Here is a 12025-nt window from a genome sequence, read left to right as displayed (position 1 = left end):
AAGGTGGAATTTATGTGCAGTCAGTTGCAGACTGACGAAATGCCAGGGACCCGCAGTGGGACCTGTGAGACTCCAACTTTTACAGCTATTGGAGGCTGTTCAAGCAATTTAAGTTGCATCCTCATTTAGACTGTACCTACAAGTGCTGTGTCGTGCTTGCCATCCCTGTTCTCATCAGCACCCAGCCCTGCACCACACTGTCTGACAGGCTCCTCAACCCTTATGTGACTGACAAATTTGAGGCTGGGGAGAGGATTGTTTTCATTTCTAACACTGCAGTAAATAAAAGTTAGAGGAAAAGTGGTGACTTTGGCTAGGAATGATGACTTTGCCTCTGGAGAGCTAGTAGTTAACACTGACAAATTAGATGAGTGAATTAGATGCCTTGTTTAACTTGAGTAGCGCTCAGCTAAACTGATTGATTGTACTTTCAGAAAAGTGAAAAATAAAACTGGAGTGTGTCATTTTTTTGTTGGCATCTTGTCGAAGCTGAGCATCTTGCTTAGACTTTGAAAAAGTTTTTGGTACCATCATTAATGTCAGTACTGTGGAAGAAATGTCTTTGAAAAGTGAAATTCTGCTGGAATCTTTGCTAAATAGCTAATTAAAGTATAGTGGGTTTCTGTATAATAAGATTGCCGTAATTCTGCTCTTTGTACTAAGCAAACTTTTGAGGCTTTGCGGTAGCAAAACAGGCAAACGTTACCATCAAGTCAGCAGTCTATTACCTGAGGCACAGTTTGCTTGTTCTGGTTCTTTTTAATATCGGTTAGAGTCTGGCCAACTGCTTTACCCCCCAGTGCCCTGATGCTTTCATCTCTCCCAGTGCTCACTCACAGGAACTGTGCTCTTCTGGTTGTAGATTGTAAATTGACCTGAACGTGTTTGCTCACTGCATGACCAGATTGAGAATGGTGTCCCTTACATGAACTATGTCTTGTTTGAACTGAACTACCATAGGCAGCTGTTGTTTGCAACCATAACCTGTCACCAGCTCAACCTCTCTCTCACATTGGGGAACTGTTAGCAGGGAAGTGGAGCTGGCAGGGGGTGATGTTCGGGTCTATAGTAAACACTTCTCCTGCAGGAAATGTCATGGGCTTCCTGCAGTGAAACTCTCCCTGTGCTTTTGCAGTGGGCTTTGTGGATTTTCTTGTCCCTCTTGCTCTGAAACAAATGGAGCGTGCTCCTAGGCCATTGGTGCAGAGTGAAATAGAGTCACTTAAATTGCCTTCCAGTCCAGTATTATGCATTGAAACACACAGGATACACTTATATGTCAAATTTCTTTCCATGACTTAGTGAAGGAAACAGACATTTGCACCTGGTAGATGATGATTCCAGAAACTGTTCCATTACAATAGTCTCTGAGTAAGCACTAAGTAAAGCCAAGCTTCTGTTAGGGTGAGTTCTTTCCTGTGGGATGGATAGGCTATGAGGATTGCAGATTGAAAGGGATAAGTTTAAACCTTATCAAATCACCTCTTTATGTTCTCAAGCATTAGAAGACTTGCTAGAATGAACAATTACAGGAGTGAAAATGCTCTATGTAAAAAAGAAAAAAGTACATAAATGGACTAAAGCAAAACAAAATCCCCCTTGCATTTTAAAGGAGAGCTGTGTTAAAAAAACTGCAGGCTTCGTTTGAAGCTTTAGAAATTTCCATCACTAGTTCATGCCTCTTAGTAGCAGGATTCTGGCATTTGTGTGATAAGATGAAGGCTGTGTAATGTAATTTTAATTTGTGAGGAATGAGCTTTTCATTATTTCAGATTATTTCTGCTTTGAAACATGGGGTTAATGAGCGTATATCAAGGCTCTGTAGTTTAGTGCAGCTACTACAGTTCATCCAATTTAGAGAGACAAAAAGAAATAAAAGGGAAGTGGAATTAGCACAGGGAAATTATACAGATGTGCGAATGACAGCTTCTGAATGCTTAGTGTGAAATTTCTCTTCAAGGTTCATGCACAACCTCAAGGGATAGAGCATTTTGAAATGATTAGCTCTTCACATAGTAAACCCTTCTTCCTTGCAGTCATGGCAACGAGTCAGAACTTCTTCTTTTCCCATCTCCTGTACCTTGGCAACAGGAGTGCTGCAGGTTTTTAATCTATTTCTGGTTGGCTCTTCAACTGCCCAATACAAATTCTGAGTTAAGGTAACTTTTACAAATATAATGACCTATTTTAACACGAGAAAGGAGAGCTGCAAACAGAAATCTTGTGACCTGGCTTGGTTAGTCTTACCCCTCAGTTCTGGGGATGCAGCAGGAGAGATGAATTTTGCCTGTTTTGGAGCCCCATTTGATGGCAAAAAGGAAACTAAAATTGGCACAGTTAATGTGGAAGTTCCACTTGAATGTGGAACAAGATAAAATCTACATATCTCCTACAATTTTACAGTATGGAGTCAGGGATTTTTTTCTGTCTTGCTTTAGTTTTCTGAATTGTATTTTCCTTTCTTGAATGTTTTCCCAGTACCTGTGCAGCAGTCTCTCGACTTCTGCAATTAGTCTGGGCCTGGGCACTCCTGGTGGAGTGCTGGTGTTTCCATGTAAAATTGTGTACTGAGTGTGTTACCTGAATGGAGACTTAAATATAATTAGAAAACCGTTGGGCTGTTGCCCCATTAAATGTACATTTCTGTGAGCCAAGCAAAGCATTTGTGTCATCTTCTGAGATAAGTGTTCTTCTGGATTCCTCTCAAACCATTTATTAAAATGTTATCACTTGTCTTGGGTGTGAATTTTCAGCAGCTGAAAGACAGTTCTCTGGCATCTACAAACAGGGAGCAGAGTTGGAGCAGAAGACTCATTTCTGGTATAAATAAGGGTTCTTTTTCTTCTTCTTGCTGTTTGTCATTTGGAGAGGTAAATATCTTTAAGTTGAAGGATGTCATACAGAGACACAGTGTTTGTTAACTTACACAGTCCCAACTTGATCAGAGAAAAGAAGGGTTTCTCAGGGCTGTCCTTCCACACTCTTTGGAGAGAAAAGCCTTCCATAACTCTTTAATTTGACTTCCTAGGATGATCACTGCATCCTTATGAGAAGATACTGCAGTGGATTTAAAAAATAACCCCTTTTCTGTCAGTGGCTTTCAGATCAACAGGTTAACAAATTAAGGTGTCATTATTCCCTTGATTTCCTTACATATATGTTTAAACCATAGTCATCAGATTAAAATAATTTAGATGATTTCCTGCTTATTGTAAAAGGAGTGAAGAGGGAAAAGTCAGCTGCTGCTGTTGTGGTCAATTTGAATAAAAACCAGCCAGGAGTGAAAAGGCAGCCTGGAGCCCATTGTCAATAATAAGGCAACAAGAAACCAGTGTTGCCTCCTGCACTTCTGCATTTCCAGGTGCCTTCACCATCCCTTTCTCCTTCAGAAATGGTGTGAGGCAAATGGTGTGGAGTCTGCTTTCTGAAGAAGTAGACAGTTTTGCATTCCAAAACTGCAAGTCTGACATCTTCTACAAGATCTTACACTTAAATAACAGGTTTGTTTATGTATGTTTCTCATCAGTCTTTGTAGTTGGAACAAAGACTTCAAAGACTGGCCTTGTTTGTATGGTCAGTGCAGAACGTAGCTTCATTACAGTGGTTCTACGCCTTCCCTATAAACCTCAAAGTTTTTTATCCTGCTTTGGGCAGTATACTGCTTTAAAAAGTCCCTGAAATATGCTTGGCAGTGTGAGACAAGTGGCAAGGACATTAACTTCTTTGAATAAATCAGATAATCTGAGCCAGATATTCTAGATCAACTGCATGACTGAAACTGGGGTTTGTTACTGATTGAATCAAACCTTTTCATTTGTGTCTACTAAAAGCACCATGAAAGGTAATGGTAATGTTGCTAAGGAACTGTTTACCTGCCAAACGTATCTGTATGATGCATGAGGTGACCATGGGAACCAATTTGGTGGCAATTATTTAAAGAAAACCTTATAGTGAAATGCTTATTGCATGTATGCTAAATATTTCTGCAGTTACATTTGAAAAGCTTGTCTGGGGGAAAAGGCATAATAATGCATTCAGAGAGAAGGGTGAGCATAGATCCTGCATAAAAAATACATTACCAGAGTCAGGTTTTTTGATGTATATTTTACAAATCCTTGTTTTGAAAATAAATAGGAAATCTGTATTGGGTTGTCAACTTTGTGCCAGATTGGAGTGTGTGTGTGTGTATTTCCAGGGGACTCGGTCTTTTGCCTGACTTCATTTTGCTTAATTAATTACAGGTTGCTGTATCCCCCCAGAGAACTTATTAACTGTGTCTTTCTCTCCAAGGAGTTCTTGGTTCTCATGAGATAAAGTGCCTCTGGCTAAAAGCTGCTGATTCCATTTCTGATTCATAAAGAAATTTTTTAAGCTTATTTTTATCCTTACTGACACATTCCATGAGTGATAACTAATAGCACTAGGTTAGGATCAAGGCTGTTATGATACTGTCTTATAAAGGAAGCATATGCTGCACAAATGATTCTTCAGGGGTTGAATTTTACTTGGAAGGTTATGTACAAAGATTATTTTCAAGCATATATGGCAGATTCCAGGAAAAAAATTCAAATTTGATGTGAACATTGAAACTATGGGAAAACCTCCTATTGTTTGAAAGAACTTTTGTGGAGTATGTTTACTTACAAGTTGCTTTCAGGATGCTACCGAAATACATTTCCCACTAGTATTCTACCATAAATCCATTATGCTACCATTACCATTTTAAAGCAGTAATTAAGTATATAGGAAATCTGACATAATAGCTGGTGTAAGATTGTTTATTTTTCCAGTTATGGCCTAGCTGACAACTGCCATCTGTGTCTGTAGAGCAAATAAGAAGGAATCATTATAAAGAATTTATAGTGGCAGGTAGTTTGTTTGGATAATAAGAGACATCTCAGTGTAAATAAAAGAGGGCTGAGAATGACTGTGTTTCGCATGAGAAAATTGAAGGTCTTTAGGGTTCTGGGTGAACACTTACATGGCTCTGCTTTTAAAAGGATTGAGATTATTTCATCCTTAAATGACTGTAATTGGGCTTGCTGTTTATTTTTGCTTCTAAGACACTACAGGTTGCATGGCTCAGACTCACTCCGTCTCTCTGCAGCCCTCAGACCAAGAATGATGTCATACCAGTGCAGAGTGAATCGGTGTCTTACAGAAGGAGGCTTCTTGTGCATGCTCATTTACAGACACTGCGACTCATGCCGATGCTTTACTTGCAAGCACATACCACAATAAGGATATTTTCAAGGCCTGTGACAACTCAGATTAGTTAGAAGTATTGTTTTGCAAAACAAATGTATTTATGCACGTAATTCACACTGGAGCTGGAAAACGTGTCCAAGTGTAGAAAACAGGCTTTTTCCATACTTGCATTTGTACATCTGAAGGTATTTTAGAATCGCAGAGAAGAGAATCCAGACAATTACAGTGGAAGGATTAGTAGGTAGACAGTTAAGTTTTTCAAAAGGCACTGTTTGAATGCCATGGCCCATAAATTCAAATAAATAGCTTTAATTTGTACTGTAAAAGCAAATCAGAAGTTGTCAATATATTTAGCACCTCTGCTAAACAAGTTGTCTTTTTTATTTTTCCTATGGTCCAGTGGCTTCTGGGATCAGTCCCATTTTCAGTTTCAGGTGATAAAGAGGACCAAATGCTTCTTCTCTCCCAGGTAGCTTCACTGTGTTCACTTTGAAGTAATGGAGCAGACAAGTCAGGTTCTTTCTTACTCTGGGAAATTTAACATTTTTCAGTGCTGTAAGCCCCCCTTTGGAACAGGATTGTGATACACTGCTGGAACTGAGTTACTTGAAAGTCTCTGAGCTTACCTGCTTTTACCATCACTATGTCCACTGGGAGCTCATGTTATCTGAGCTAGTGTTCAGTGCTGCTTTGTGCTAGTTGGAAGGTCTGGGTTTAATTTATTTAACACAGTGCATGTCTCTCCTTTATACTGTATACTGTATGCTTTAAAAGAACATATATTTTATTTTTTTTCTGTAGACAGACTCATTCCTCTTCAAGTCCTGTGTGGCTGTTTCTTCGTAAGGCACAAATTAGAAGCGATTCTTGTAGACAGTGTAATGACCCATTTGATTGCTAAAGGCTTAATTCAGACTTCTGTTTGTCTTTCAGACACCCCGGACCTGTGAAAACTTTATCAAATTGTGCAAGAAGAACTATTATGATGGAACAGTTTTTCACAGATCAATTCGTAATTTTGTGGTGAGTATTGAACAGATCCTGTGTAATGTACAGTATGTGATGCCCTCCGCTATTTATTTAGTTTAATTCATTTTTAGTTTCTTCCATGCATGACTGTTTGCAATAGATATATGTTAAATACACCATCAGAATTAGGATTGTCCTAACTTACTAGATTTTTACTTACTAATCTTACTAACAACTGTCTCTGACTAATATTGTCACTTGGAGCATCACTGCATTTAGTAGTGCTTTGCTGGCATTCCAGACAAAGCCTTTGAGAGTCATTGCTTTGGCAAAGCTCTTGTTATCTTCCCCAAGCTGTGGGTGGGTGGTTAATGAACAGAAGGGGGGAGAGAGAGAGAGAGGGAGGGAAATGCTAATTTGGATAAGTAATACTGTGGCCTGTTGAAATCCCATTCAGGTGAAACTTTAGAAAGCAGCTGAATGTCTGATTCAGGTTGTGGTACTAGGATACTGTCAGATTATCCTTTGCTGAGTGTGCTCCAGGACAGGGTGCCCAGGCTTTCTTTGTGAAGGAGTGAAAGAGCACCTAGTGAACCAGAAAGTTGACTTTGGTATTTAAAGATCTTTACTTACATAGGTGCAGTCCAGGCAGCTTAAGATATTATAGCTGTCCATCTAACTTTCTTTCAGAAGAATTAACGACCTGATCCTGAAGGCAGAGCACACCTTTGGCAGCACTGTATATCTCAGTTCATAGTTAAACTTGCAATTAAAACTGTGCTTGTATGACTGTGAAACTAGTCATGTCACACTGCCTCTACTGGGAGAGAATACAGACTATTATTTCTGTAGATCCTGCATGTATATACAGTGATTAATTTTGTTGCTGCAAGATTGGTTTCACATGAGGATTTTCCCTACTGCAGATAGTGAGGGGGATACAGGGAAGTACAGATTCAGATGCAGAAAATATTCCATATTCTTTCATTTCTTGCCTTTGCATCACAGGGAGGATTGGTAATAAAATATAAAGCCTTTTCAGTTCCAAAAGCAATACATCATCGGTTAAAAAGCAGGTTATGACTCAGCACGTAATAGAAAGGATGATCTGGTTAACCCATTTGAGGCTGTTTATTTTCCCTATTTAGCCACAAGAGACTTATTATTTTTATAAAATTGTCATTTTGCTCTTGGATAAGTAATGTAGGAGATGACAGCCAGCTGATAAAAGAGGCTCCAAACAAGTAGTAGTGGTTTCCTTATTGCTAACTTGTCAACAATATAGAAGGAAGAAAATCCAACAGAATTGGCTCTTAAGGCTTATATGCAATATCTTTCACACAAATATATATGTAAGCTATTGATTTAATTTTAATTCTGCAGATCCAAGGAGGTGATCCGACTGGAACAGGAACAGGTAAGGTTGAGTTTGAATCAAGTAAGCTGTTTTCACTTCATGAGCTGTGTTGTTACTTTTATTTCCAAACACCTAAAATTCTCTAAATGATGATATGTGGTACATTGTATTGCTGCTTTAAAGCGGGGGGTTTGTTGGTATGTTTTTACGACCATTTTAACTATGCTTAAAATTTCATCTCGTGTATTCTCAGCCTAAAACTCGGACACTCTTCCACACAGAATTCTTGCTTGGTCTTTACTTCCTTTTTTCTTCCTGAAAATAAATAAATGAAAATTACAATGACTTTACAGCTGGCCTTCCAGGGCAAAGAACAAAGGAGGAAAACATTCATGAAAAGTCGCTTTCAAATTCAGTGTTAATGAAATACTTGAGACCTGCATCGCTATTGGTGAGCGGCCAGATACCATCTGTTCTCCCAGCTAGTTGCCTTGTACAGCCCAAGCTGCTCTTTTTCTAACTTTTAGGGATCACTGTTAGTAAATTCTTCTGCCTGTTCTTTCTGTTTTAGTTGGAGATCTTCATAGCAGGCACATCAGAAATGAGACAAAGCATTGCCCACCAAAATAGTTAGGTCACATAATATCTCTAGTTGCTGCTATAGATTTGCTCATTTTCCACTTGCACCGTTTATCTACCCACTTGTAGATGTCACCAGCCTCCACAGCTCCTTCCCTGGTCCTGTAGGGTTCTGTTAATTTTTATTCTAGTTCATACATGTGTCACTTGCATATGCAAGCGCTGTATTGTTCTTCTGTGTGCTCACATGTCATACAAAAAAAGATGTCTTTGTAGTTGTTAAATGCTTTAGCTCTATGTACTTTGTAAATAATGTTGGTTGTGAGTTGTCCAGCAACTTTTCTTCTGTTGCATGTGATACTCAACAGTTGCATACTCTAAGATTTGAGATTAGTTAAAGGTTCTTGTGTTGATGGCAAAAGCCCATGAACAAGATTTGTTACCTTATATACTTGGGCTGTCAAAAGAAATGTAATTTGACTTGGTTATAAGGAAAGTTTTGGTTCAAATCCCAAAAGACATAATTAGTAACATCTTTAAAATGAGAAATTAAACAGGTGTCAGGAGATGGAAGAAATTTAATGGGTTGACTCAAACACCTTTACCCTCATAGGGTGGGATTCAGCTCCGTCTGTGGAATGAAAATTAACTTGCTGGTGTCATTCGCGTCTCTGTGCAAATGGTAGAGGTATTCTAAGACAGCACAATTAATAGTTGGCAGAGGCCTGGCATTGAAGGTCAAGGCTCAGCTCTACTGGCAAAGCAAATAGGAAGCAAAATGCAACTAAGCCCATAGGAGAAAAAAGCCTCCTATATATATTCTTTTATTTATAAAAGGAGTCTAATGACCTCTAGTCTTTTCTATCTTGTTTTCCTTCCTGTCATTCTTAATTAAATACGAGTATACTGCAGGCAAGATGGCTTGCAAACATCTGTCAAGACTATTAAAGTTCTAATAAAATGGGCAGTGTACATTCAAATAGCTACAAGTGTTGCAGATTTTTAGAGGCTGTTTGCAGTTATTGTAGAGTCCAAGTGATGCAACTGTCTGGTTTCTATTTTTTTTAATACATCTTGAGTTTTAGATATCCTTGATCACTTATTGAATATGATAATATCACAAGAAAAAGTAAATGGTCAACTCTCGAGGCACATGCCGTAAGAAGGTGGTCAGACCTGAGGTGCCTGGTTTTGTGTTCTGCCTGTAGCAGCATAGCCAGAGGAAGGTACAGCTCAGCAGCAGTTTAAGAGCATGGCAAATGCAGTCATGCTCTCCTAGATTCCCATGGTGTAAAAATGTCATTTACTGGTTTGTGCATTATTAATGTGATCACATGTGTGCATTTGGGAAAGCTTTGGAGTAAAGCACTTGGATTCAGTGCTTTGTACTTTTTTATACCTGGGTCTTGTGTGTTACTTGCAGTATAAGTTCCCTTTTTTATTTCATTTGGCAGCTGCAAGGAATTTCTGTATTTCTTTCTTCTTACTGCTTCTTAACGGTAAAAAAAAAAAATGCATCTTTGAAAGCTAAAAAGTCCATAACATTTAATGATCTTTAGAGGTTTACTTGGGGAGTAAATAACTGGACTTCATTAATACCAGAGAAGCAAATGAGAGTAGAACAGGGTTTTCTTTCCAGATAATTCCGTTGGCAATAGGGAAGACTGCTTGGAGGTTACTTATTAAACATCAGTATTTTAAACTGCCAGAATTGTTTCTGTTAGAGCCTTTTTTACAAAAGGCTCTAACAGAAAAAAAAAACATCCTTTGTTTTCTCTTCCCCATAGAACCTTCTACTTTAACTGAAATCTTCTAGGTAAGAGGCTTGGGAAGTTTCTTTGTTTAAAACTGAAAAACACCTTTTCCAAACTGGTATGTGGAAGGTGTGTTGAGCCTTCAAATACATCTTTGATTTGCTTTATTTATTTAATTACTCTTCATCAGCTCAGGAACTAGAACTGACTTGCTTAAGAATCTTCCCACCATTTGGTTTCTGTCATCTGACATTCATCCCTGTTCATCAACAGCGCAGGGTTTATGGTTACAACACCCAAATGCTTTGATGATCACCCACTCCATTGCTAACTAAGCCCAGGACTGTTCAGCTTCTGGGTGGATTTGGGCGCATTGAGTACAACCTGACGTATGGTTACATGTCACACATACATAGACTGCAACTGTTCTCTGGGCTCACCTAGATTAAGAGTGCTTGTGTTTTGGAAACCATGCACAGATGTAAGATGCCACACGGGCTGTCAGTGCCTGCCCCTTTCCATGGCTGCTCCGACTGAACAGTCCTGTCTGAAAGCAGCACTGATACTTACTTCTATTTGTTATTCAGCACCCTGGTGTGTCCTTTTTGAGTCTCTTAGATTGTCGTAAAAGTAACTGTGACCCAGAAGACCTGTGAAGGACAATCGATTGCTGGTACTCAGCAGGAGGAGGGTGGAAATTAGCATTATGGCATCTAGAAGTCGAGATGCCACACGGGGAATAGAGTGAGAAATAGAGTTCTGCCTTTGCTTAGCTTAGCTTAGTTTAGTTTAGTTTAGCTTAGCTTAGCTTAGCTTAGCTTAGCTTAGCTGGCAGACCTGTGTTGCCAAAGCAGTCAGTTATATACTCCTGTAATGTGGACACTGATTTAGAGGACCAAACTAATTTTCTACAGACTTCAACTTAGTGTTTCATAGGTCTACTGGGAGAAATTTTATATTGCTGCAGCAGCTTATTTCTTTTCTAACAAAATAACCACCCATAGAGGCAGTATTCAGAGCAATAAGCTGAGTCATGGTCATTCTTTGTAATGATTAATTATTTGAAAATGAATTTTAGATTTGTGATGTATCTCTTTTCCTGCTGTTCATAACAACTAAGTGGTTGAACACCGTGAGTAATTCCATCTAACTCATGCTAGTGCAAGTGGAGCAGCTGCTCTGTATTTCAGTATTTCAAATAACAGAAGAAAATTTGCATGTAGGAAAAATAGGTTTAATATCCTAACCCTTTTGTATTACAGTTTCAAAGCAGCACAGCCCATTTTTCAGCTACTCTTACTCACAACCTGATGGAAGGTCTCATGAACCAGCCTGTGTGTGTGCCTCTGTCCATTTATGAATCCAGGAGGGCATAAAAGAAGCATATAATAGCTGTAAAAGTCCAAGATAAAATACCAGTAGTAGCTGGCAACAAGCAGAGCTCCTCTGAACTGTTAATAGCAAAGGACTGTGAACAAACTTGGTCAGTTCTGCAATAAGATTTCCTAACAAGGCAAGTTCCTAAAATGTAACCAGTTTTAGAGCCCTTTTTCTTGCATAACTGAAGCTCAGCAAAAGGACAAGGGCAAGACCTTTTTATTTAGCAATATACTCCTTTTAGATTGCGGCCCCCCTGAAAATCCAGTCTCTGATAAGTGGGGTTAAAAGTACTGTGTCCTCTTATCTGAAAGGAGAGAAGCAGTTACTGGCTGAGCTAAGGCTTTCATATTTGCAAAATGATTCAAGAATCCTACTTGGAAAGCTCTGAAGAAGTGTCAGATGTTATTATGTACCTCGTTGTTCCAAATGACAAGAAGAAAATTACAGAAAGTAAGCCATCATTTTTGTGAATCAGAGCCCTCCCACTTCTTTACCACTGCTTAGCAATTTCTATGCCAGAAAAAGAAAGGATTTATTTAAAATCACAACTGTCATGAATGATGATTCCCAGCCCACACCTGGCTTTTGGAATGCTACATTTCTGAAGCTTTAGGTGCATCTCTCAGCTCTTGCAAGAAAGTTGTACAATTTCTGTAATTTTACCCAAAAAATTTTCTTTCTGGAAAAAAAATGCCTTTAGTAAGAACAAAGGCTAGCAAAGAGTAAGAGGGTTCAGTTCAAAGGACAATTTGAAAATGTGCAGGTTTTCTCTGTCGTC

At 38.8% G+C, this 12025-nt stretch overlaps 1 protein-coding gene across 2 annotated transcripts in view; it reads left to right on the top strand.

Annotated features, from left to right (window-relative positions):
- PPIL2 (peptidylprolyl isomerase like 2) overlaps positions 1 to 12025 on the top strand; it is a 70731-nt gene that overhangs the window by 39201 nt on the left and 19505 nt on the right. For both annotated transcript variants that reach the window (XM_061466061.1, XM_061466062.1), the window contains 2 exons: positions 6142 to 6231; positions 7561 to 7594. In XM_061466061.1, coding sequence (XP_061322045.1) covers positions 6142 to 6231; positions 7561 to 7594 — 124 coding nt within the window. The remainder of the gene's footprint in view (positions 1 to 6141; positions 6232 to 7560; positions 7595 to 12025) is intronic.

This window comes from Pezoporus flaviventris, unplaced genomic scaffold (genome assembly GCF_033815535.1).
Source record: "Pezoporus flaviventris isolate CSIRO_AGI_PZ_B2104156 unplaced genomic scaffold, CSIRO_AGI_Pfla_v1 ptg000041l, whole genome shotgun sequence".
Taxonomy (NCBI): domain Eukaryota; kingdom Metazoa; phylum Chordata; class Aves; order Psittaciformes; family Psittacidae; genus Pezoporus; species Pezoporus flaviventris.
This window is presented reverse-complemented; position numbering and strand designations above follow the sequence as displayed.